Below are 24,054 nucleotides of genomic sequence, written 5' to 3' on the forward strand. Positions count from 1 at the left end.
AATACACCACTACCTCGATATAACGCGACCCGATATAACACCAATTCGGATATAACGCGGTAAAGCAGCACTCTGGGGGGGGGGGCTGCGCGCTCCGGTATATCAAAGCAAGTTCAATATAACGTGGTTTCACCTATAACACGGTAAGCTTTTTTGGCTCCCGAGGACAGCGTTTTATCAAGGTAGAGGTGTACTACATTAAACTCTGAAAAAATGCAACCATTTATCAAGCTCATTACTGAACAAATTTTAAGATGTACTGATTTAGGCTCTTAGCATGGCTTTTCAAAAATTGTTTAAGAGAATCAATACTTAAGTTCTTTCCCTAGCTACAACATATTCTGAAATACACATGGAAATGGTTTTTTGTCCTTTATGACAATCTTGTCCTAGATGGAAAGCAGAATTGTGTCCTGCTTTGTCAGCAATGACTTCAATTTCACAATACGATGTTAATATAATACAGATTCATTAAAATAGAAAAAGACGTTATCATCATCCTTACCAGAGTCTTTATGATTTTAGATTAATAAGTTATTTCCTACCATGTCAATTTTTGTTCTACTGCCTAGATTATTCCCAATATTTTCTTATTATATTTATATACTTCTAGGTGGTGCTAGAAATCCTAGAATCAACTGTTAGTTGCAATGCTGTGATCAGTTGTGGGGTTTGTTTGTTTTTTGAACTCATAACTTTTTACTTCCATGTGTCAGCTGCTCATAGGTATGCCTTATGAATGCATGGTCTATATTACCTATTGCAATCAAATATTCTGTACAATCTAAGAGTGTAAGTCAGTATAAGAAGTTATCAAAAGACTGTCCTTGAAGTAAAAAGGAATGCAGAAATGTTCATGTTCATAATTATTAGGAATGAATGAGACTACCTCTTTTAATATTCCTTTTATTTTGATGAGAGAAATGGAATTAAACCAAAAAGAAATACTAATGAGTTAATGAACCTTATTAGTGTGTAAAGCACCTTGTATACTGCTCCTTCTAGATGAAAGGTGCTATGTAATTTGGATTATTATTATAGGATATTAATTCATTGTGGAGAAAAGTATTGTGCAGGGGACATCAGTGATTTAAGTATAACAGGGAGTGGAAGAAAATCTCCACCTTGTAACAAGTGCTTTCTCTCTGTCTCTTATTGAATAAGAACTCTTGAAGCTCTCCATCCTACAAAGAACCTCATTAAAAAGTCAAAGCAGGAAAAAAATAGAGCAGCAAGAAATAATAAAAATCCTACACCTTGAAAGCAGACTAGGAGAAGCCAGATTTCTCAATTTTTTTTTATTAGAATGATCTGATTCTGCAACAGTATGGAGTGCACTATACTTTGAGAACTATAGGTAACTTTTAAGTGAGGTGGCTTACATGCCTTTATACCATATCATGGAGTAATAGGACTTAATACTCATATTAAAATCCCATAGAAATATGATTCAGTGAGGAAAGGAGAAAAGATTGTTCATATGCCATCAAATGTACCCCCCCCCCCCAAAAAAAAGATAGAAAACCGATCTGATAAACCAGTCTGTTAAACAAATACATTATGTACCAAATTAACTTCTTACATGAGAACAGACATGTTCAAATAAAATGCCCAATAAAAGAACCTGCCTATTAAACTAATTATATTTTGGTGCAGCGTTTTTAAACTTTTTTAAATTGGGTCTACTTTACCATAATACAAATTGCATTTAGTATCCAGTACAATGCGTTAACAATATGGGTTTCTTTGAACTTACTGTCCCAAGTTTTGCCCCATAATTAAAATATGCATGATCACGGTTAAAGTGGATTAGAGTATTCTTGGGTCTTCTTTCAGGGTTTCCAAACCATATTATTATTCATTCATATAGTGCTAAAAGTGTGTTAGGTATTTTACAAACAAGTAGAAACACAAAGCCTATAACCTGAACACAAAAGGCCAAAGTTTGTACTTTGAAAACTAGCCTGTGTTGTGTGGCAGTGCAGAGCCACACCATCCCAGAAAGTGCATGCTGCACCATTGCTGCTGTGTATTCCCTTTGTCGTTGCTGATCAGACCTACCAGCTATTGAGGGGGAGAAGAATAAAGCTATCTCCACACTTCCTCCCTGCCTCATCTGGGGAGATTTTGGCTCCTAGAGGGTACAGCAAGAACCAACCTGAAACCCAAGGTCTCGGGTTGTCCCTGGCCTTTGTGAAGTGTGTGTAAAGGGGCACTCTTTGCAATCTCCCTCTACCATCACTCAATGAACCTGTGCAGTGCCGGGGCCAATCTAGCCCAAAGCACAGAAACAAAGGGCCTGATTCATCTCCCACTGAAGTCAATGAGTCTACGGACTTCAATGGGACTTGGATCAGAGCCAAGCAGATGGGAAGCAATAATCAGTAAGTGAATGAGCAGTGATGTTATCAGGCCTCCCACCCACTCATCCCCACAAATTATTTTTGTTGGGTCTGTGTTTTTATTATTTTGATAACATTTTCTGAGGGAAGGCCTAGACTTCATAGTTTTTATGGAAGAAGTTAGCTTTGGAAAAGGAGAGGGAGGAGGCACAGCAGAATGGGCTAAGAGGGCACCAGGAATACAGGCAGTATGGAAAAAAGGCACAGGGATGAAAGTGGAAATCCACAAAAGGGGTGGAAAGCCAATTGCCAGCACAGGAAGATCTGTTTCCAGTGGTTTTTATTTTATTTTTAAAATACAAAACTTCACTCTGTGCTTATTTCCGTAAGGTCACTTTGAAACTATGTAACACTAATACTCCCCTGTCCCTTAAATCTATTAAGCCCATGAAAAGCACAGTATCATAATATAATTTGGTATAAACTGTTTTGCTTTATCAGCCCTTTCCAACATGCTATTATAAAAAGAGTGAAATTGGAGCATTGGCTTGACATTCAAGTACCTTAAATCCTCTTATCCTGAGAACACTGGATGAAGTCCTACAACGCTAGGTCAGCACTTTAAGCTTCGAGCTTCCAAATCTCAGCTGCTATTCCATTTGGTCCTGAAAGATTGAGGAGGAAGAGGTGGGATCCAATAATTTCTAACTGGCCTAAAAAGCAGAAATGATTGCAGAATTCATGAATGCCACCTGCAGTCATTGTCACCACCCATGCAAACACTGTCATCCAAGGAAATGACTTTATAAGCCAAAAATCATTTTATCAGCTTGATTGCAGGATTTAATTTGTGTCAAGAAAAATACTATGATCCCAAAATTAGAGTGAGTTATAGAAAGCATTAAAATTCACTTAATTAACAGAGGTAGTAACAAAAGGATATATTGCTATTGTATATGCGTCTCAGCCAGCTTTTCTTGCTTCCACTTGTTATAACTCATTCTTCCGTAATGGCCTGGGGTTTCCATAGTTGATGTGTGGTGCAGTCTGGGCTATCACAGTGAAGTGTCAGATTCCTAAGAGGAATTGGCCTCTTAGCCAAAATTCTCAAAGGCAGAGGACATGGGGATCAGGCCAGCAACCACTTCTGAGGAGCCCAAAAGTTGGGGGAGGGAAACAGGGCTCTCCTCCCAAAAAGGATATCAGAGGTTGAGGGGAATGGAGGGATTGGCTAGTGTTTCCCCCCCCCCCCAAACAGGGAATCCAGCTAAAAGGTGAGGGGAGTGAACCCAAGCTTTTTCAGGGAAGAATGGCAATGTCCTGGGTTTATAGTTTTGAACCTAAATTAACCAGTTTCAGTCCAACTCAAAGCCCAACTGCAGAGGAGAGAAACATCACCAAACAAAACTGGAGGGAAAAGGTTGAAGGAGAGTCTCACAAAACCCTGAAAAGTGAAACTGTTGTTAGCTCCTTTCAATGTATCTGCCAATCCTAACATGTCTCCTGTGCCAAAATGGGGACAGTTGTAGAGATGTAGAGCTGGTGAAATCAGAGAAATACCAGGCTGAGGAAGGCTTTAGGAGTTCTGCCTCCACCAGGCAGCAGGTGCAGAAGCTCCCATCAAAAGTGTTCATCTCTAACTTGCTGAAGTCAGCTGGCAGATACGAATTGCTACCAGAACAAGGTCAATGTAGACTTGGTCTCTAAAGCCTTTTCTTTTTCCGTTGGTGGCTGCTCAACTGGGACCCTAGATAGAATGTCTGCAGCTATGCGTGCTTTCCCTCGTATGTGTTCAAAATTGAAAGAAAACTGCATCAGCCACGGTTGAAATCTTTGAAATCCAGTGGTTTTGAACTCAATAATGCCATTAAGGGTTTGTGGTCTGTCTATGTTAAAATTCAAGCCAAACAGATATACACAGATGAGCCATTCACAGGCCTAAGTGACTGCTACAGTTTCCTGTTCCACTTGAGCAGACCACTATTTGGATTCTGTGAGGCTTCTTGATGTGAATTCAATAGGTCTCTGGTCACCTTCTGTGTGTGAACTGCTCCTAACCCACAGGAAGATGCATCTATTGTTACTGTGGTTGGATAGTTTACCAAATATTGTGTCAAAACAGGTGGAGATGTCAGAAGTTTTTATTTTATTAGAAGTGTTTTGTTGCAGACTACCCCAAATGCACATATTTTGACCATTAAGGAGCTCTCTTAAGGGTTTTGTTACATGAGCTAAATTTGGTAAGAATTTCCCCAAATGAGTTGAGGCTGGTTTGTTGGAAACGTCTTAAAAATGCATGTAGTCTCTCATCATGTTCATTTTTCTCTCTGCCATATACCTACACAAATCTGCATGGCAAAGGATGCTAGCCAAATCTGACACAATCTGAGAGGATTATCTTTTGGAAATGTTCTTATGTTGAAGAAATGCTGAATGGATGATGATTTGAAACAGTACCTTCCAAACAGGGTGATGAACATAGCAAGGGGGATTTGTCGGAATCCTGCTGTAGCATCTAACTTTGAGAAGACTTTGACTTCTTAAAACAGAGCTAATGTCTGGTCAACTGTGGGAAGCATGTATCTTTCTCTGCACACGCTTTTATTAAATTGTATAAGGTGCACACAAATCTGGATTTTGCCGTTGGGGTTTGGTACTACAACCCATGTTCTTCTATCTGGGAAATAATCCCTGTATCTTCCATTCTCTTTAATTCTTCTTTGAATTTCCCTAGCAATGGTAAAGGGATGGGGCTGTGAAAGCAAAGCGAGTCAATGATGGCACCAGTTTTATTTTTTACTCCCCTGACAGCTTTCCAAGCCCTGTGAAGACATGTGGCTACATCTTCTGTATACTTTGCTTCTTACCATTAATGAATTCCAATTTCTCTTCTACATTGTAATCCTGATATTGCTGGCAGCCCTAATAGGGGAACTGTAAGACCTTGTAGTACATATATTTGACTAAAAGCTTTCCCTCCTTTCTCCAGTTTTCCAAGGAACAGGATACATCCAATGTATTGCTAGAAGTCTAACATAAAATTGTACTTGGTCTTTGCAGAACTCCATCCCTGGATCAATTAAAATCTTTTTTTTTTTTTTTTTGCAAACTGCAGTGACTACTGCCCCAATGTCAATTTAAAGTTTCAACTGTTGAGATTCATGCTTGTGTACTGTTCTATTGAGGACATAGTCCCTAGAGATATGGACTCCTTGTCATAGAAGGATAACACTCCCTCTTGGATTGTTTCAACTTCTCTTGGTGACCTGCATGCTGCTGCAAAATGTCCCATTTTGTGGCATCTCTTACATCTTGTTTCTTTTTACATTGTTGTCAGAGGTGGCTGGTGTCTTGCCATATTCTCCAGAGCTTTTTTCTCCTATTAAGGTTCTTTGCTCTCCCACTCTCTCGTTGTGCACTCTTCTTATGTTGTAAATTTGGCCTCACTGGTCCTTTCACATTTGTGTCTTTTCTCTTTACTGTATCAATATTGTCTGATGCAGTCTTCCCTATGCGGCTAGCATGTAAGTCACATTGCTGTTCCTTTATGGTTTCTTGCATTCTCACTTCAGCTATAGCTTTTGCTAGTGTGAGATCTGGGTCTAACCGAAGCTGTGCAGATAAACTGGTGTCTCTTATACCAGCACCTCTCTTGTCTCTTTATTTCTGCAAATAAGAATGTTAAAAGACATGTTCATTAAGACTATGAACGGCAGTAATGAAAGTCTCAGCTGTTTCCCGCTTGTTCCTGGCACTTCCTATTGAATTTGGCCCTTTCATATATAATATTGTCTCCTTTTGAAATGGGCATCAAAAGCCTCTTTCACTTTGGAGTATTCTCTCTTTTCCTCATCAATGATAGGTAGGGCATAGGATATCAGCCATGGCAAACATCTGGAAATGTACTTGCTATTCTTGTACTTTCTCTGTTTAACCAGAAGCAATCCAGAATCGCTCAAATCTATGGATCCACCAAGGCCACCTCCTAAGTTGCCAAAATTAAACTTCTATAACAGAACCATTTGTACTAGGGGCTCCATTACTGCACCGAGACAGGGCTCTGCCACCTTTCTGCTGCAGCTTTCAGAGGTCTCCTGCCTGATTTTCCACTTTCCCCACTACTCACCACTCTGGGGCTCTCTTTTTTTCCCCTCCTTCCATCCTTCTTTAGAAGGACTACACTCACTTTTGACACCACATAGTGTGAAGACAAAGAGCCATGCCTTAAGCAGCAACTAGATGTAAGGATCTGTGGGGACTAGAACCTGGGTTTGTGGCGCCTGGGACAGCTGATATTCTCACATCACCACCAGGAGGCCATGCAGAGCCACATCTAAGAACCGTTGTGGCAATTAGGCACCAAAGGGGTTGGCCCATGCTTACTGTTTAACCCTGGAGAGTACTGAAGGATATTGTCTGGGCAACCACCCAGGTTGACATCTGGCTTGCTGCAGCTCTAGATTTCATCTCGTTTTGCCTTGTTCACAGATCTTTGGTTTCTGACTCCAGCCTGATAGTTACTTCTTGGCTCCGATCCTGGCCTGACTCTGACCCTGACTGTTACCTACTGATGTAGGCTCTTGCAACTACTCTGGTCCTTGCTTGCCAACCACTCCCTCATGGCTACCCCTTGACTCTATGATGCCAGCCCAGCAGTAATCACTTGTCCAGAATGCCTATGCCCTGGTCCCTGACACTACAGAACTCCCTAGCCAGAAAACTCCTGTGTTTATCAAGCTCCCTGCTCAACATATCCTAGTCCTCAGGTAACTGTGGAGGACCAGGAACTCTAACACCTCTCCACACATGTAGGCACCTTTTTGCCACACTTTCTTCTGAAGCAATCACCACCTGAGCAAATGGTCTGGAAAATTCAAGGGATAAACAAGTTGAACTAGGCCTGAGGAAAACATTTCTGGCCTTTTTGTTCAGGGCAGATGCCTCATTTGATAGAGCAAGATCATTTCCTGTGAATTCAGTCTCTCACTCTGAGAATTTGGAAAGCTGGTAGTTATCTCTATCTCTAAAGTTGCAAAGTGGGTGATGGGGGTACAAATCTTGTTGAGCCTTTGGGCAAAGTTGTTACTTAATCTAATGAAAGGACAAAGTCCTCGCCACCTCAAAAAGGACAGAAAAAAAATGTACAAGCCAAGACTTTCCTTTCAAGCCCATAGCCAAAGACAGGGAAAGAGATTCATCCTCTACCATGGGTAGGGGCTCTGGCCTAGATAGAGGGGGAAAAAAAGAGGCTGACAACAGGACATTCAGATACCACACTGATAGGCATGGCATAAGAACTTAAATAGAATTAGAAAATCCAACCAATCCTTCTCCTCCATAAAATCCAACACATGGCTACAAAATGTCATGCCTGCATTCATGTTAACAAGACTGAGGGCAGGCTTTATTTCTTCCTGGAAGAAAGATCATTGGGTACTGAGCTCATCAAGAAGGGATACACTTGGGAGAGGATCTGGCCTCTTGTTCTACCCTCTTCTACAATCCCTCCCTCACAAGTTTATCACCTCTGCCCAGGAACTTAAAGCATGATGCCATGGTAATCAGTCCTGTGCCCCTCCTTTAGACTGGGGGGGGGGAGTGCACAATTATTTTAAATGTGTATTTTAGCTTGTCCCATTTTCTTATCCCAAAAGAATACAAAAAAATAATAGTCCTGGACCTGAACTACCAAAAGAATTCAGGACATGATCAAGCTTTGACATGGAATCCCTGGCATCAATTCTTACAAGGGCTATTTCATATCTGTGCATCTGACAGATGGATAAAGCTATCCCACTGGTTCTTCCTAAGGTTTCATTACCAGAGCTCTCATTTCCAGTTCAGGATGCCACCCTTCCATTTAATGAGTGAGGTAGAGGATAGGATATTGTGTATGTTTATATGGTTTTTATTAGATACCACACAAGATTCAAGTTACCACTGCAGCCCTTACACTGGAGGGAAACATACTCATCAATGCACATTCATTCAATTAAGTGGCCAGTCTCACCACAAGTGAAATAGTCATTTGAGTCACACAGATTCATTCACTTATCTCTACACCAGAGATCGGCAACCTTTGGCACGTGGTTCGCCAGGGGGCTGGGCTGGTTTGTTCACCTGCTGCGTCCGCAGGTTCGGCCTATCGTGGCTCCCACTGGCCGTGGTTCACCGCTCCAGGCCAATGGGGACTGCGAGAAGCTGCAGCCAGCATATCCCTCGGCCCACATTGCTTCCCGCAGCCCCCATTGGCCTGGGACAGCGAACCGCGGCCAGTGGGAGCCGCAATCGGCTGAACCTGCAGACAGGGCAGGTAAACAAACCAGCCCAGCCCCCCAGGGTGCTTACCCTGGCAGGCCACATGCCAAAGGTTGCCGATCCCTGCTCTACACCATCCTCTTGGTTGTGAATGAAAGGAGAGGGACAGGGCATGTCTATAGCATACTGCACTCTGGTTAGCCTCAGCTATAAACAGCTCTAAGGACCTTTAGCAATCAGCATAAGCTAGAGCAGCCTTGAAGATGATTTGTTTTGTTGAGCTCTGTGTTGCAGCAAAGAACTTGCCTTACAGATACAGCTAAATAGCTTTACTGAATGAGAATACTAGTAGTGAGGGCACAGGCTATTTATGAAAATTTAGGCAATGCCAAGAATGTCAAACACACATCTACTAGTTATGTTTGAAATGTATTTTGAGGCAGACGTTAGGAATCCCAGATTTCTCACAACTATAGTGCCAAGAAGTTTTAATGGTACAAAACTTTGGTAGAAACAAGAGATGCAGTTTAACCACATTACCTTTCAAGTAAATAATATTGGAAGAAGTCAGGATACACCCAAGTAAAACATTGGGACATCTGAGAAGAGACTAAAAAAAGCAAAAGGGCAAAAAGAGTCACAAGTTGGAGTTCTCATTTAATTGGAGGATAGAGACTACCAGCTTTGTTGTATAAAAATAAACTTTTGGAAAACACAACATTAGCATGAAACACTAGACACTTGAGTCTTTTAGCCTCAGAACATAATCATTTGATTAGAGATGCGAATCTCCAGTGTCTTGGGGCCACATTTTAGAAGTATTTAGGAGTCTAAAAATTCAAATAGGTACCTAATGAGATTTTCAAAAGTGCCAAAGTACCTAACTCCCAAGCACGTTGGCACTTTTGAAATTTACACTAGGTGCCTATCGGAAACTTTAGGTGCCTAAATACTTTTAAAAATCTAGCCCTCAGTATTTATAGTGGATGACTGTCGAGGAGAATGTACCTTCAGGATCTAAAGAAAAAGATGTGCGCAAAATAACTATGGACTTATGTTCATCTTTAAAGTGTCAGATTTATGTGACAAAGAACAGACACTGACAACAGCAAGACAAAGACATAAATTGCAAGGGACATGAGCCATAGGGCTTCTGTACAGATAGTTGTCATACAAGGAATTCACCAAGCAGGGGAGCAGCTTTCTGGGAGCAATTCCTATCCTTCCCATCCGGGCACAGGATGACGAGAGACGCCATCATCATGGAGATTTCCTCGCAAAATATTCCCCCATGCTTTTAGCATGAGAAGACAATTTTGCCAATATATTTTGTAATCTACATGCAAAGGCTGACCCAACATGTTTTAGCAATTTCATGAAATTAGGTAAACAGGAGAATCACTGTCTGAGAAATAAAGTTTCTTTCTTCTATGAGCTAGCTCAGGGGTCGGCAACGTTCGGCATGCGGCTCGCCAGGGTAAGCACCCTAGCGGGCCGGGCCAGTTTATTTACCTGCTGACGCAGCAGGTTTGGCCGATCGCGGCCCCCACTGGCCGCGGTTCGCCGTCCCGGGCCAATGGGGGCAGCGGGAAGCTGCGGCCAGCACATCCCTCAGCCCACGCCACTTCCCGCCGCCCCCATTAGCCCGGGACAGCGAACTGCGGCCAGTGGGGGCCGTGATTGGCCGAACCTGCCGCGTCAGCAGATAAATAAACTGGCCCGGCCCGCCAGGGTGCTTACCCTGGCGAGCCGCATGCCGAATGTTGCCAACCCCTGAGGTAGTTGATATTCATTTCCATAGCATTCTGCTGTTTACCAGGAAGAACATTTTGGGCTTACTACCTTAAAGCTGTAGACCCGTATTTAGTTCCGAAATCACTGACACACATACACAAGCAGTGGGTTGAACACATTTCTACTGTTAACTCCAATGAAGTCAATGAGTTTAATGGGACAGATGATTTTTTTAAAAGATCAACAAAAATGGTATTTTGATGTATGTGTTTTTTAGCACATAAACAAGTGCTTCCCTGTAAAACCTCTAGGACAGATACATGCGACACCCAGCAGGGGCATCAGGTCCATCTCTTCTCCCCAGCACCAACAATTTCATCCCAGGTAGTCCACAAAATCTCTCCAGGGAGGGTAGATTCCAGCAGGCATGGAGAAGTATACCTGTTATCAACCCCCAGAAGAATTCTGATATCAGGGCAAGCATTCATGGAACTTTTCTTTCTTTAAGACCAGACATGGATACAGGTTTATGGTGGACCAAAACAACAGAGACAATCCCTCACTTGGATAAATTATCGCAGAATGACAATGGGTAATATGAAAGGAAAAGGGACATCTTTATTGGGGGGGGAGCGAGGGACAATTACATAAGAGTTAAGAGGTAAACATAAGCTACGTAAGACATGGTTAAATTGGAAATGGTTAAAATAAACAAAAATCACAAACAGAACATTAAAAATATGAAAACGGAAAGTTAAACACAAATAGTAAATACAGCAGGAAGAGATGTTAAAAATGAGCAAGGGTTCAAAATGAGCAACGGCAACGAGAAACTAACAATCAGAAGGCAAGGAGGCATGAGTTAAAAAAAAAAAATAGGTAAAGGAAAAGGTAATACAGATAGAATAAACCAGCCTGACAAAGAGATTTACTAAAGTCCAACAAATCTCAAGGTCGTCCTCAAATTCCTGTGAGCAACGAGTTTTGTCTAACAGAGGAAACTTGTGTTTATCCACAGAACACAAGACAAATCATAAATCAAAATGCAATCAGACAAGTACAAGGCAAATTACATTTTAACAGCACAAGACTGAGCATATATAGTCTGATTCCAAATTGGCCCTAGTGTTAAAGGTATCTTTCACCAAGATTATTATGAAATATAATTAGAAAAAAAAATCAATAAGGCATTTTCCATTTCTTAATACAATGAATCTTTCAGGATTCACAAAATATACTTTATTAAAAGGCACAACTGATTAAATATTTACAGTAGTAAGGAAAATTTGAGCGGGCTGTAGACTAGAAATTTAATTTGTATAGTTGTGATTGCTGCTTTCTTAGAAAGGTTAAGAAAAACCTATCCGTTTGGATTAAGGAGTTTACTGTTAAGGTTCCACCAAAAATAAATCATAGCAGCAGAACATATGCAAGTCACACATCTAGAAAGAGTAAATCTATTATTTGTTTGTAAAAAACAATTCAGCAAAAGGTTGTAGAGCCTGAAGTACATTACAGGCCCTGGAACACATTTCTACGAACTAAAGACAAGTATGCACAGTATATCCAAATGCCAGTCGAAAGCATCTCATTAAAATCTTTGGAGAGCCTGCGGTTCAATCTACTGTGTCTGATGAAGATCAGTAAATATATTCAGAACAAGCTGTATTTTGCTCTGAAAATTAGAACATTAAGGAGGTATGCAATGTTCTTAATTTTCTATGCATTTTTAGTATTGTGGATCTCTCCCCAACTCGGGGGAGATGAGAGGGATGACTTGCATCCTTCTCATCAACGTAAGAGCCAAGCAGTATCTGGCCCTACGCATTTCATAAAGCAAATGTCCTCTTTTATGAGCAACACATTTTAGAGAAAAAACACTGTATTCATATATAATATATATAGTCAAATCTAAAGCTTCTCAACAATACATCATACAACTGGTACTTATGATGCATAGTAAGTTTTCTCGTGCATGTATCCTTTCACCTATGTTTGTATTCTAGATTCCTGTTTTTAAAACAAGCTACAGTATTTTAATGAGACAAATGATCCTATTGCCAGATGGAAGTGCATAAAGCTATTACAAATTTTACAGTTTAATAAAACAAAATTTACATAAAAGAAATGTTAAAAGGGAGCTTTATGTATAACTTATATACCATTCTGAAAATTTACTCTCAAATATTTTCAGACTATTAAAACAAATTTGAAAAGTAACTCATATCAAGAATAAATCCTCACTTAATTTACTCCACATTTGGAGTGGGGTTTTTATGACATTCTATATATTCTTCAATTCTAAATTCCCCAAGCATTCCTTAAAATATTAACAAAATCTTCATCATCCATGATTCCAATACTTAATCCTTCATAGTAATCTTCAAACTCACAATATGACACTTCACTGGAATTGATGCAGGCATCCTCTAGTGTTTCTAGAAATGAAGATTTAATTTCTTCCTCTGTGGCAACACCTGTTAAAATATTACTTGCCATTAAACACATTCTCAGGAACACTCAATATATAGCATTTGATATATTTAGGGAAAAATAAACTTTTTAAATTGCGTTTGTGAAGATTTTTTCCTTTAGGAAACTACAAAATTTTGATTTTAAAATGTATTTGTCAAAAGAAATGACTGCTGTCTTTACTTTTAACCAGAATTTAGTTTACTATACATGGGTAATGCAATCTGAATAGTGGCGATTTATTTTCACTTGGTTTAGGCTACTAGAACTGTCTCATCTTCATAACATAGGACATCTCATCACATTTATCATCAGCAGCACCATCACCACCTCCTCAATACATCAGTCCAAAACAGATTTAAATGGATAGTGAGATCAGAGGCTTCTTCAAAGGACTCCAAAACAGAATGATGCAGTATGTAGCACACTTCTGAATTACTGAAAGTTTAATCTTTGTGATTAAGTGAATGTGGTTTAGTGGAATATAAATTCAGAGCTCTAGAAACATCTTAGGAAATAAAGTTTGCATTCTAAATCAGTTTTGGGATTACAACACACGAAGTAATTTCTTCTTGATCAAGATTACATCCAAAATTACTTTTTGCATAGAAAAGAAGATACAATCTGAATGGATTACCACCCCCGAAGTGAAATTCTGGCTCCACTGATTTCAAAGGAGCCAGGATTTCACCCTGAGAGTCCCTGGTCTAAATATGAGGCCAGTCAGTAATTCCCCTAACTACAGAGTTCTTAGCAGTTAGAGAATCTTATAAGACATCTACCATGATACCCATTCAATGCCAATACTATCCCATAGCTTTCCTTGGTTAGTTCTTTTTAGGATCAAGAAGGAAAAATACTCCAACCAACCACCTATCAATAAATAATGTTAAATAGAAAAATACTTCAATATGCAAGTTGAATAGTAGAAATTACTCTGTAGAAGAGCAAATGGGTGGTAGTCCACTCAAGTGTATCTCAAAAACTAAGAATTATACTTAAGTAATAGTCCTCTCTCCAAAGATGCCACCTCCCTCCTTGGGCTAGCTATTCCTTAAGCCTTTGCGCAGGGCTCACCTTCTCTTCTGACAGGTGTTTCAGAGTGGTTCTTTTCCTCTTAGTTTTAGGTTATCAACCTGCCACACTAGGTGGCGAACTGAATGTATAAGAGAGGCTCAGGCCCTCCCTCTACTTCAGGCTCCTGGACCCCTAAATTGTGCAGAATCTGTCCCCATTACTGTAAACTCTGGTATGCTTCACTTTCCCCCAGGCCACTTTCTAACTTAGGAGAGCCCCTTGCAGAATCCATTCCTGACAACCTCCAAATAGGGAGCCACCAACAGGCTTCTGCAGAAAAAACTTATTTCCATCCCCAAATCTGCAGCCACCCAAGGTTTCTGTAATGGAAAGGGACTGCTTAGGTGAGATAGGCCTAGATGACCCTAGTAGGCAATTCATATCTCTTGCTGTAGAGGAAGGCAAAAAACAAAAAACAAACCCAAGGTTGCTGCCAATCTGACTTGGAGGAAAATTACTTCCCATTCCCAAAGCTGGTTAGGAGTTTCACCCTGAGCATGTGAGCAGGACACACCATCCAGGCATTTCAGAAAGAGGATTCCCTCTATCACCTCAGAACACTGTTCCACCCCATCAGCTGTCCCATCTCCAACTGTGGCCAATCTCTACTGCTTCAGAGGAAGGTGACAAAAAAACCCAGAATACATCTGGCCAATTGTGCTTTAGGGAAAAGCATTGCTTCCTAACCCCTGCAGCCAACCAGCTGAAGCCCTGAAGCATAAGATTTGATTAGTCATTATCTTAGTGCAGAGCTGCCACTGTTATGAGCATGATGAGGTCAATGCAGGCCATCTTGTTCTCCCCACAGCCCATGAAGGAAGGGGATAAAGAGGAAAATTCACAGATTCCAAGGGAAGAAGGGACCACATGACCATCCAACCTGTGCATACAGAGGCCACAGAATTTGTCCCAAAAGCTGGATTAAGGCATAAATTTTAGAAAGATCTCTAAACTTGTTTTAAACAGTCCAAGCAATGGTGAATTCCACCACTCACCCTCCCACCCAAGTACGCTCTTCCAATGTATAAATACCCTCACTGCTAGTAAACTGCCTCATATTTCAAGGTTGAATTTTTAACGTCAGCTTCCAAACACTGGATCTTGCTATGCCTTTTTCAGCAAGGTTGAAAAGCCCCCACTATCATATAGTCTCTCTTATACACAGTGATAGAGTCACCTCTCAATCTTCTCAATAAGATAAATAAGTTGAGCTCCTTAAGGCTTCTATTGTAAGGCTTATTTTCCAGTCCCTAGGTCATTTGTATGGCCCTCTTTTGAACTCTCTCTAGAATCTTCACATCTTTCTTGAAGTGTGGACATCTGAACTGGACAGTTTTCCAGCAGCAGTCTTACCAATGCTGTGTACTTCCCTGCTTCTATTAGATAGTCCCCTTTTTAATACAGCCAGTTTTTAGAACTATGAAATAATTTGAACAAAGTTGTTTGAACACTTCTTTTGGAACTAACAGGCTTGAAGTTCCTCAAATGTTGAAATATTTTTTTCATGCAGCTTGAATTCATTCAATTAATCTTAAGTCCTAAAGCAGTCCCTTGGAAATTTTCCTGTCTCTTTCATAAAGGGGACTGAGTGATTCTACTCAACAGTGCTATGACAGGGGGCAACAGAATAACTTTAATATTTGGGAATGCTCCAGGCTTTATGCATTTTGGAAACAACTCAGTTATTTACAAAAAACAAACATAGAAAACCCACTGATTTTTGCGAGGGCTGGAGTTTATTCTGAGTTTTTAGATACAATCTAGAGATGGATGGACTATGATAGTCTTATAAACTACACAAAATATTTCAAAGTGCTAGGAAATATTACTGATAAAAATAATCCAATATTAATTTGTTCTATGGAAGTGTGTTTTTGAAATTAGATTTCTTCTATGATTTAAAGTCTTTTCCCTTCAACATTAGATTTAAACATTGTAAGTTCTGTTTTATAGCCCTGAAAAGAAAATAGGCTACAAACTGTAAAAATACCTCAAATTGTAAAGGATTAGCGAACTCCATACCCCAGAAAAATATTAATTGTTTATTCAGAAGGTAGCTTATATCCTGGATACATTTAGAGCTTGTGTCTATGGCAATTCAGTGCACAGCAAGCCAGGGTATAAATCTACTGCTCACAAGCCTGTCATGCACTAAGTGCCCCTGTGGACCTGCTGCTTTGCACTAAAGCTTCCGTAGTGCATTTTTTATCATGGCTTCAAACTCTCTCTAATGTGTCCACATCTTTCTTAAAGTGTGACGCCCAGAACTGGACACAGTACTCCCGTTGAGGCCTCACTAGTACCGAGCAGAGTAGGACAATTACCTCCCATAACTCAATAGGACACTCCTGTTAATACACCCCAGAAAGTATAAGCCTTTTTCACAAGTTCATCACATTGTTGACTTATTTAATTTGTGATCCACTATAACCATTAGATCATTTTCAGCACTACTCGCACTTACCCAGTTATTCCCCATTTTGTAGTTGTGCATTTGATTCTTCCCTTCTTAAATGTACTGAATTTCATCGTACGGATTTCAGACTAATTCTTCAATTTGTCAAGGTCATTTTGAATTCTAATTCTGTTCTCCAAAGCGCTTGCAACACCTCCCAGCTTGGTGCCACCCGCAAACTTTAGAAGCATACTCTCCACTCCATTATCCAAGTAATTAATGGAAATATCAAATAGTATCAGAACCAAGACCGACTCTTGCAGGATCCCACTAGATACACCTTTCCCAGTTCGACAGTAAACCATTGATAACTATTCTTTGAGTACGGTCTTTCAACCAGTTGTGCACCTACATTTAGTAATTTCATATAGACCACATTTCCCTAGTTTGCTTATGAGAATGTCATGTGGGACTGTATCAAAAGCGTTACTAAAAATCAAGATACATCATGCCTACTGCTTCCTCCTTATCTCCTGTGCCAATAACTCTGTCAAAGAAGGAAATTAGGTTGGTTTGGCATGATTTGTTTAACAAATCCACGCTGGCTATTTCTTATAACTCTATTACCTTGAGGGTGCTTGTACACTGATTGTTTAACAATTTGGTCCAGTATCTATCCAGGTATTGAAGTTAGTCTGATGGTCTAGAATTCCCTGGTCAGTTCTAATAAGACAGACAAATTACAGGTGACCACAGGATCATAGAAGTGCAGGACTGGAAGGGACCTCAATAGATTATCTAGTCCACTTCCCTGCATTTATTCAGGACTAAGTAGTAACTAGACCTTTCCTAACTGGTGTTTGTCTAGGTGTTTTGACCAGAGGACAAAATAATTCTAATTAACAACCTCAAGTCCAAGCCACTAGGAAACACAGCTCATAATAATAGCAACAATTCACAGGTACTGTATATCTGCTAACAAATAAGATCACCTAGCTAATTAAAATATTTCTTTCTACATGAATTACCTGATAACACTCGAGAGTGTTTCTTGGCACAATAACATTTTCTGATATCTACCATAGGTACACTGCCAGTTTTGTTGAAATCAAGTTTCATATAAGCCTAAGCAAAGATAAAAAGGAAATGTGGTACAGAAGTTAGCAGAAATTATGACATGAATGTATTTAATTACATCAGATATTTTTATGTCCAATATAACAGATTTGCATTTAGACTGAAATACTTACATATTTTACATGAGCAATCTCAGTCTGCAATTTAGTCAGAAAACTGACTCAAAACATTGTGGGATTCCATAGTTACTTTTTCTCAATGACTTCTATATAAAATGTAAACATCTTTTTTCCCCCCACTAATACTACAAATTCAACCTAGGATCTGAAATCAAGCGGTGTTCTCTCTGCCTTTTGCAACAACAGTAAAAGATTCTGTAATCAGTTCTTAATTGACAACTAGTTATATGGGGCAGAAAAAGAACTCAGTTAAATTTCCCGTAATCGTATTGCATGGACACTACTAGCAGGAGTAATTCAATATTTATTTCAATGGCATTACTCACAGAGCGTGTGACTCAATATAAGACTGGGAAAAACAGGTCCTCTAGGAATAAAGATACCAAAAAGCAGGGCATTGTTCTTAGTATTTAACAACTTCCAGTCACTACAATATGGGACGGATTCTAACAAGGGTCCTAGAAAACGAAAGGCTCCACATTACATTACCAATCCCTTCATCTATCCAGTTTTCATACATGCATCATCTTACAAAATAGTACTTTAAATAAATAACAATGATATCTTGCTCTCACACAGTGCTTTTCAATTGTAGATCTCAAATGGTTATAAAAGAGGTCAGTGTCATTATCCCCATTTGACAGAAGGGGAAATTGAGGCACGCAGCTGACATGACTTGCCCAAAATCAACCAACAGGATTATGGTAGAACCGGGACTGGAAGGTAGCTCTTCTGAGTCCCAGTCCAGTGAACAATCCACTAGACTGCACTGTAAGAATGGGTAAGTATAGGAAGCACGCTAATAACTCATGAAATAATGGGAAAATTTTGATGCCAGTTGTAGAAATCAAAACTGGGTAAATCCACACAAGCAAAGCAGATGCAACCTTTTAATCTACATTTAGATTAGTTTAACAAACCAGCATGACATTCTTAGATGCCTAAATTTCAGATTCGCAACTTAACAAAAACAAAAAAATCAAAACTGTAATATATTATTGATCAAAAACAGGCATTCAACAATTTCAGATTTTTTTCATGTATATTGTTACTTCCATATTTAGAATAATTAAAACAAACTTACTTTTCTAACAAATGCTTTTCGATACTCATTCATTTCCCCAATAATGGCGCGAGTGAACTCCCCATAATCGACTTTATCATTACAGTTGTCATCAAGAATAAGCCACAAAGCCTCAAAATCCTGCAATTTAAAAGAGTGACTTTCCAAAGTTACCTCTTACAAGACCAGTCTGAACATAAGCTAGTCAGCTCCATATATAATAGACTATATTACAAATTAATAAGAGAATCACATTATTAAGGAAAGACTGCAACTGCATTCACCAAAATACGAACAATTATGTAAGACAGACCGACCGCTGGTAGTTAATGCAAGGACTAAGGGCTTGATCCCAACCTCTAGGACATGGGAGGGCAAACTACGGTCTGCGGGCTGGATCCGGCCCGTCAGGGCTTTCAATCCGGCCTGTGGGATTGCTAGCACCGTGGCGCAGTGGGACTAAGGCAGGCTCCCTGCCTGCCCTGGCCCCGCGTTGCTCCCGGAAACAGCTGGCACCACGTCCCTGCGGCCCCTGGGGGAGGGAGGTGCAGAGGGCTCCATGCGCTGCCCCTGCCTGCAGGCACCACCCCCACAGCTCCCATTGGCCAGGAATGGAGAACTGCAGCCAATGGGAGCTTTGGGGGTGGCACCTCCAGGCAAGGGTGGCGCACGGTGAAGCCTCCTGCCCTACCCCACCCCCAGGAGCCACTGCTGGACATGCTGGCCTCTTCCAGGAGTGGAGCAGGGCCAGGGCAGGCAGGGAGCCTGCCTTAGCCCCACTGTGCACCACTGTCACCCCGGAGCCACTCCAGGTAAGCGGCGCCAGGCCAGAGTCCACACCCCGAATCCCTCCTGCACCCCGCACCCCAACCCCCTGCCCTGAGCCCCCTGCCACACCCCTCCTGTACCCCAGCCCCTTGCCCTGAGCCCCTTCCTGCATACCGCACCCTCTCCCACACCCCAACCCTCTTCCCTGAGTCCCCTCCTGCACCCTGCACCCCTCCTGCACCCCAACCCCTTGCTCTGAGCCCCTTCCTGCACACCGCACCCCCTCCCACACCCCAACCCCCTGCCCCAGCCCTACATTCATGGCCCTGCATACAATTTCCCCACCCAGTTGTGGCCCTCAGGCCAAAAAGTTTGCCCACCCCTGCTCTAGGAGGGTATCAAACCCTCTGAAATTCCCAAAGTTTACTGAGAACCCATAAAGGCTTTAAAACCTATGCCACTGCTATTTAGGAGGCAAATAAATCCCATTTCTCCTATAGCAGAGATGCAGCAAAATCATGCCCCACAGAATTTTTTGGGACTAAATAACCATTTGATAAACTGTCTTTACTCAATCTCAGAACCCAGCATTTCCTGCTGCAAGAAATCATCTTATTTTACAGAGAAGTTCATTTAAATCCATCTCCCCTCAACAAACACAACAAAAACAAGCCAAGAGCAGCAACAGAAACAATACTCTTTCCAAGAATTCAGGCCAGTAACACAAACAACAGTCATGGGAGCACTAATGGCAACCAGAGCCACCACATATGATTGACCCCTGCCCTTCCTGGATGGTAAGAGAGTAGAGAATTCCTGAGATCCTTAACTAACAGCTTGTCAACATCTATTACTCCTAGGGAAATTCTGTGCCAAAAAAAATTAAAATTATGCAACAAAAAATTAAAAATACTGTGCACAATATTTTAAAATTCTGCAAAAATGTGCATATTTTATTTGTAAAAATAACACAACATAATCACACCAGTTTCAATTATTTTTGGTCATTTATTTCAAAATACCTGTCAGCAAGCATGTCTGTAACAATACAGACAACAAAAAAGATTCAGGAAATGTTTTTTGACAAATAGATTTCTTCCTAGGCATATTAATACAGAACTCTGAGTAATAATTCATTTAAACTATAATACAAAACCGTATTTCCCGCACCCCTCCGAAGCAGTGCAAAGGCTTGGGGGAATCAAGTAAATTGCTGTGAAGGAGTCTGGGTATGAACTTGAAGGGTTATTGGGTGTGGGTGGGAAAAGTATGGAACAGGGTTTTTTGGGGGTGGGGGGTGGGGAGGGATTGTTAGGAAGTTTCCCCCATGCAGACCCTGGCTGACCCCAGCCTCTCCCATTCAGTCAGGCACATCTGCCCTTTTCCCCATGTGTTCCTGCACCTCATGTGTCCTTGCACCCCCTGTCAATGTGTCCCTCCATCCCCACTCAGACACCCACTCCCCCCATCCCCATTTGGTCCTGCACCTCCTCCCCATCCCAATGTGGCTCTGTACCCCTCCCCCATCCCCATGTGTCTGTGCCCCCACCCAGCCACTCCCCATCCCTACATGTCCCTGTACCCCCTCCCCAACCTCATGTGTCCCCACCCAGCCACTCCACTGTCCCTATGTGTCCCTGTCCGCCCTCCCTGTCCCCACGTGTCTGTGCCCCCACCCACTGTCCCTATGTAGCTCTGCACCCCTTCCCCATCACCATGTGGCCCTGCACTTCACTGCCCTCTGTGTCTCCACTCCCATTCAGCCCCTGCCCCAGTCTATCTTCCCTCATTAGCCCTTATGAGCCCCTGTCTGACCCCCACAGCACCCCACACTGTCTGTCTCTCCATTTTCTCTAAATGACCTGGCCCACTGCAAAGAAGGCAGGCCTCTCTCTCTTCCGTCACTGGCAAGGAGCTGCTGCTTTGTTCCATCAACACACAGCCCTCTGGTGGGCAAAAGGCGGAACTGCAGCAACATTTTGGCAGAGGCTTTTTTCTGCGCAAAAAATTAAAAATATACAGGACTCATTAATTATGCACATGCACAGTAGTGCAGAATTCCCCCAGGAGTAATCTATTTTGGCAATGTGAATCTACCACCCAATCTAATACATGGAATAGTCTAGACTGCAATAAAGAAACTATAAATTAAGGGTACAGAAAACAAACAACCAATCAGTCAGTAACCTTTTTTTAAGTAAGTTTCCCCTACCCTACTTATCAGCTGGAAGTATACTAGCCCTCTCTCAATTAGGCCCCAGGATTATTATTATTTTTTTTAACATTATTTTAAAGGAGACTTAAAAGAAAAAAAAATTGGGTTGTGCCCTTTCTGCTTCATTATGATATTTAAAGAAGCCTGACTGTTACTTTTTTTAAAGGGTTTCATGTGAGACTGAAAGAGAAGCACCAAAAAACACAAAAAAAGCAGCAAATATAGTTATCAAACTGCAGATTTAAATGAAGGCAAGTAGCGACTCCATAAACTTTTAGAGGACAATCGCTTTGGGATCACACTCTTGATTACAGTTGCATCAAGACTTACCTTTTCAGGCACTTCTAAATGAAATACTGTTAGAGCTTGTTTAAAGACTGCCTTAGAGAGAGCTCCATCACTCTTCTGATCCCGTTCTCGGAAGTATTTTCCTAATCCTGTTACAACACGAACTCCCCTTTTACTTAGCTTCTCTTTAAGTATACCTAAGGATCAGGAGAAATAAAAGAAACAAGGTTTACATGAAGATGTTTTGAAGGTGTTTTTCCAAAAAACTCCCATTTACCACACTGCTAGTTAAACAGCACATCCATACAGCCAAGTTCCCTTGTTTTTGAAGTATAAGCGTTCTCAACACTGTACTGCAGTTTGGAATGCGAGATGTGAATAGCAGTGCACATCAAAATGCTGTGCTGTAAATCCCCTATGTGGACCCTATCAGCATGAACGTAAAGGTTCCTACTTTGCATTAATGTATGCCTGTTTGAAGTGAATTATGTTAATGTGAAACAGTAAAGTCTTCTCTCCGAAAGTCTATCAATTGCAGTGTACAGATGAATTAAATCTTCCAGTGAACATGAATAAATGTGCCCTGACATCTTTATTTGTAAGCAAAATATTCAATATGCAGATGATGGAAATCTAGAACAAATCCAGTGTATTAAGAATGATCAAAAGAGCTATCCAACGTAAAGCTATTTTCTCAATGCTGTATCAGTGACAAATGGGCAAAATCTATTAAAATTCAGTGTCACATGAATGGGGTTCCATAACATTTCTTTCATACTTATGTCATTACTGAAAGCAACATTTTACACATTACATTTGTAACTAATCTATACATGAGCTTGTGCTGGGCTTTTCCTTTGTCAAAACAAAATGAAAATTCTCAAAGAACACACATATATTAAAGCACAAAGTGAAAGACATTTATGTTTGCATTCCTTTTCTCTGTTGTCTGATGCCAGTAGTATTAATTATTGTATTAACTTAAATATCTTGCTTGTGTTTATTTCTTTAAAAAAGAAATAATTTAAAAAACTTGTTAGTGCTCTTTTAGATGAGTAGCAAAGACACTAACAAAAAATTAAATGTAATTGTGATAAGTATACAAACCTTGAACAACCCTGAAAACTCTGCTCTCATCAATCTCTTGCTGGGTAATGTCTTGCTTGATTCCCACAGAAGTAGTTCTAAAATTAATCAGTTCATAATGATAAAGTTACCTATATTACCAAAACAAAAAGATTGCTACCAAAAATATTCTGAACAGAAAACAAAACAAAACATGATCCTTATATCACTCATCAGCACACTAACTGAGTGCCTGAACTTTAATAGATACTGGCACACAAAATGTTCTTGTGCGATAACAGTAGGATTGAGAAATTTCTTACCCAATAATCTTCTGTTAGCAGTTTCTCTCTTTCATCACTAATAAGAAACACTTCTCACCTGTGGAATTCAGCAGCAATGGTGTTGCTGGAGGCTCTAGTACTAAACCCCTCCCTTTAGCTTAGGCCACCAGATGAGTTTTTCCAAAGCTGTAGAAATACTCCAGCAATCAATTATTAGCATTAAGATGACAAACTGATATAATATATAAATAATCTTAAGGTAATTATACGTCTAGGTCTCCATTTAGAGAAAAAATTCAATTTGTTACAACAAATTGTGTTATAGTCATTTACCAGACTGCTAGGGCAGGTTGAATAAGAAGAGATGCTGCTAAAGCAAAAAAAATTATCAGGTAAGAAATTTCTCACTCTGCTGAACAGCTTCTCTCCTCATTCACCACTAATGGGAAGCAGTGAGCAATGAATCACAGAAATGGGGAGGCACAGGATAAGCAGAATTTTAATTATTATCAGAGTCAAATAATTAGCAGAAATACAAGACCCTCCATACAGAGCAAGACTTTTGTCATTTAAGGAATTATTTGGGAACAAACCCAGCAACACCTTCCTACCATTCTGCAGAGGAATGGAACTCTACTTTGCAAATCTTCCTCTGACAAGTCTCATACACTTTTCCCCATAATGCCACAATGGATCTGGTTGATGGAGTCCTGACTCCCCTTCATAGTTTCCCAGGTGCAGGATTTTAACATCTTGCCTGCAACAACTTTGAGGCCCTAAGCCTCTATCTTGGATAGAATGAAATGAACAAAGTACAACTGGGATGTGTAATTAACT

At 40.6% G+C, this 24,054-nt stretch overlaps 1 protein-coding gene across 10 annotated transcripts in view; it reads right to left on the reverse strand.

Annotated features, from left to right (window-relative positions):
- Positions 1-10,927: 10,927 nt before the first annotated feature.
- CAPS2 (calcyphosine 2) overlaps positions 10,928-24,054 on the reverse strand; it is a 53,378-nt gene continuing 40,251 nt past the window's right edge. For 8 of the 10 annotated variants that reach the window (XM_065559041.1, XM_065559067.1, XM_065559046.1 and 5 more), the window contains 5 exons: positions 22,976-23,052; positions 21,911-22,065; positions 18,619-18,738; positions 17,307-17,403; positions 10,928-12,811 (listed from right to left, as the gene is read on the reverse strand). In XM_065559041.1, coding sequence (XP_065415113.1) covers positions 12,636-12,811; positions 17,307-17,403; positions 18,619-18,738; positions 21,911-22,065; positions 22,976-23,052 — 625 coding nt within the window. In that variant the 3' untranslated portion in view covers positions 10,928-12,635. The remainder of the gene's footprint in view (positions 12,812-17,306; positions 17,404-18,618; positions 18,739-21,910; positions 22,066-22,975; positions 23,053-24,054) is intronic. The other 2 variants (XM_065559062.1, XM_065559078.1) reach the window with 2 other exon arrangements.

The sequence above is a fragment of the Chrysemys picta genome, chromosome 1, assembly GCF_011386835.1.
Source record: "Chrysemys picta bellii isolate R12L10 chromosome 1, ASM1138683v2, whole genome shotgun sequence".
Lineage (NCBI taxonomy): Eukaryota > Metazoa > Chordata > Testudines > Emydidae > Chrysemys > Chrysemys picta.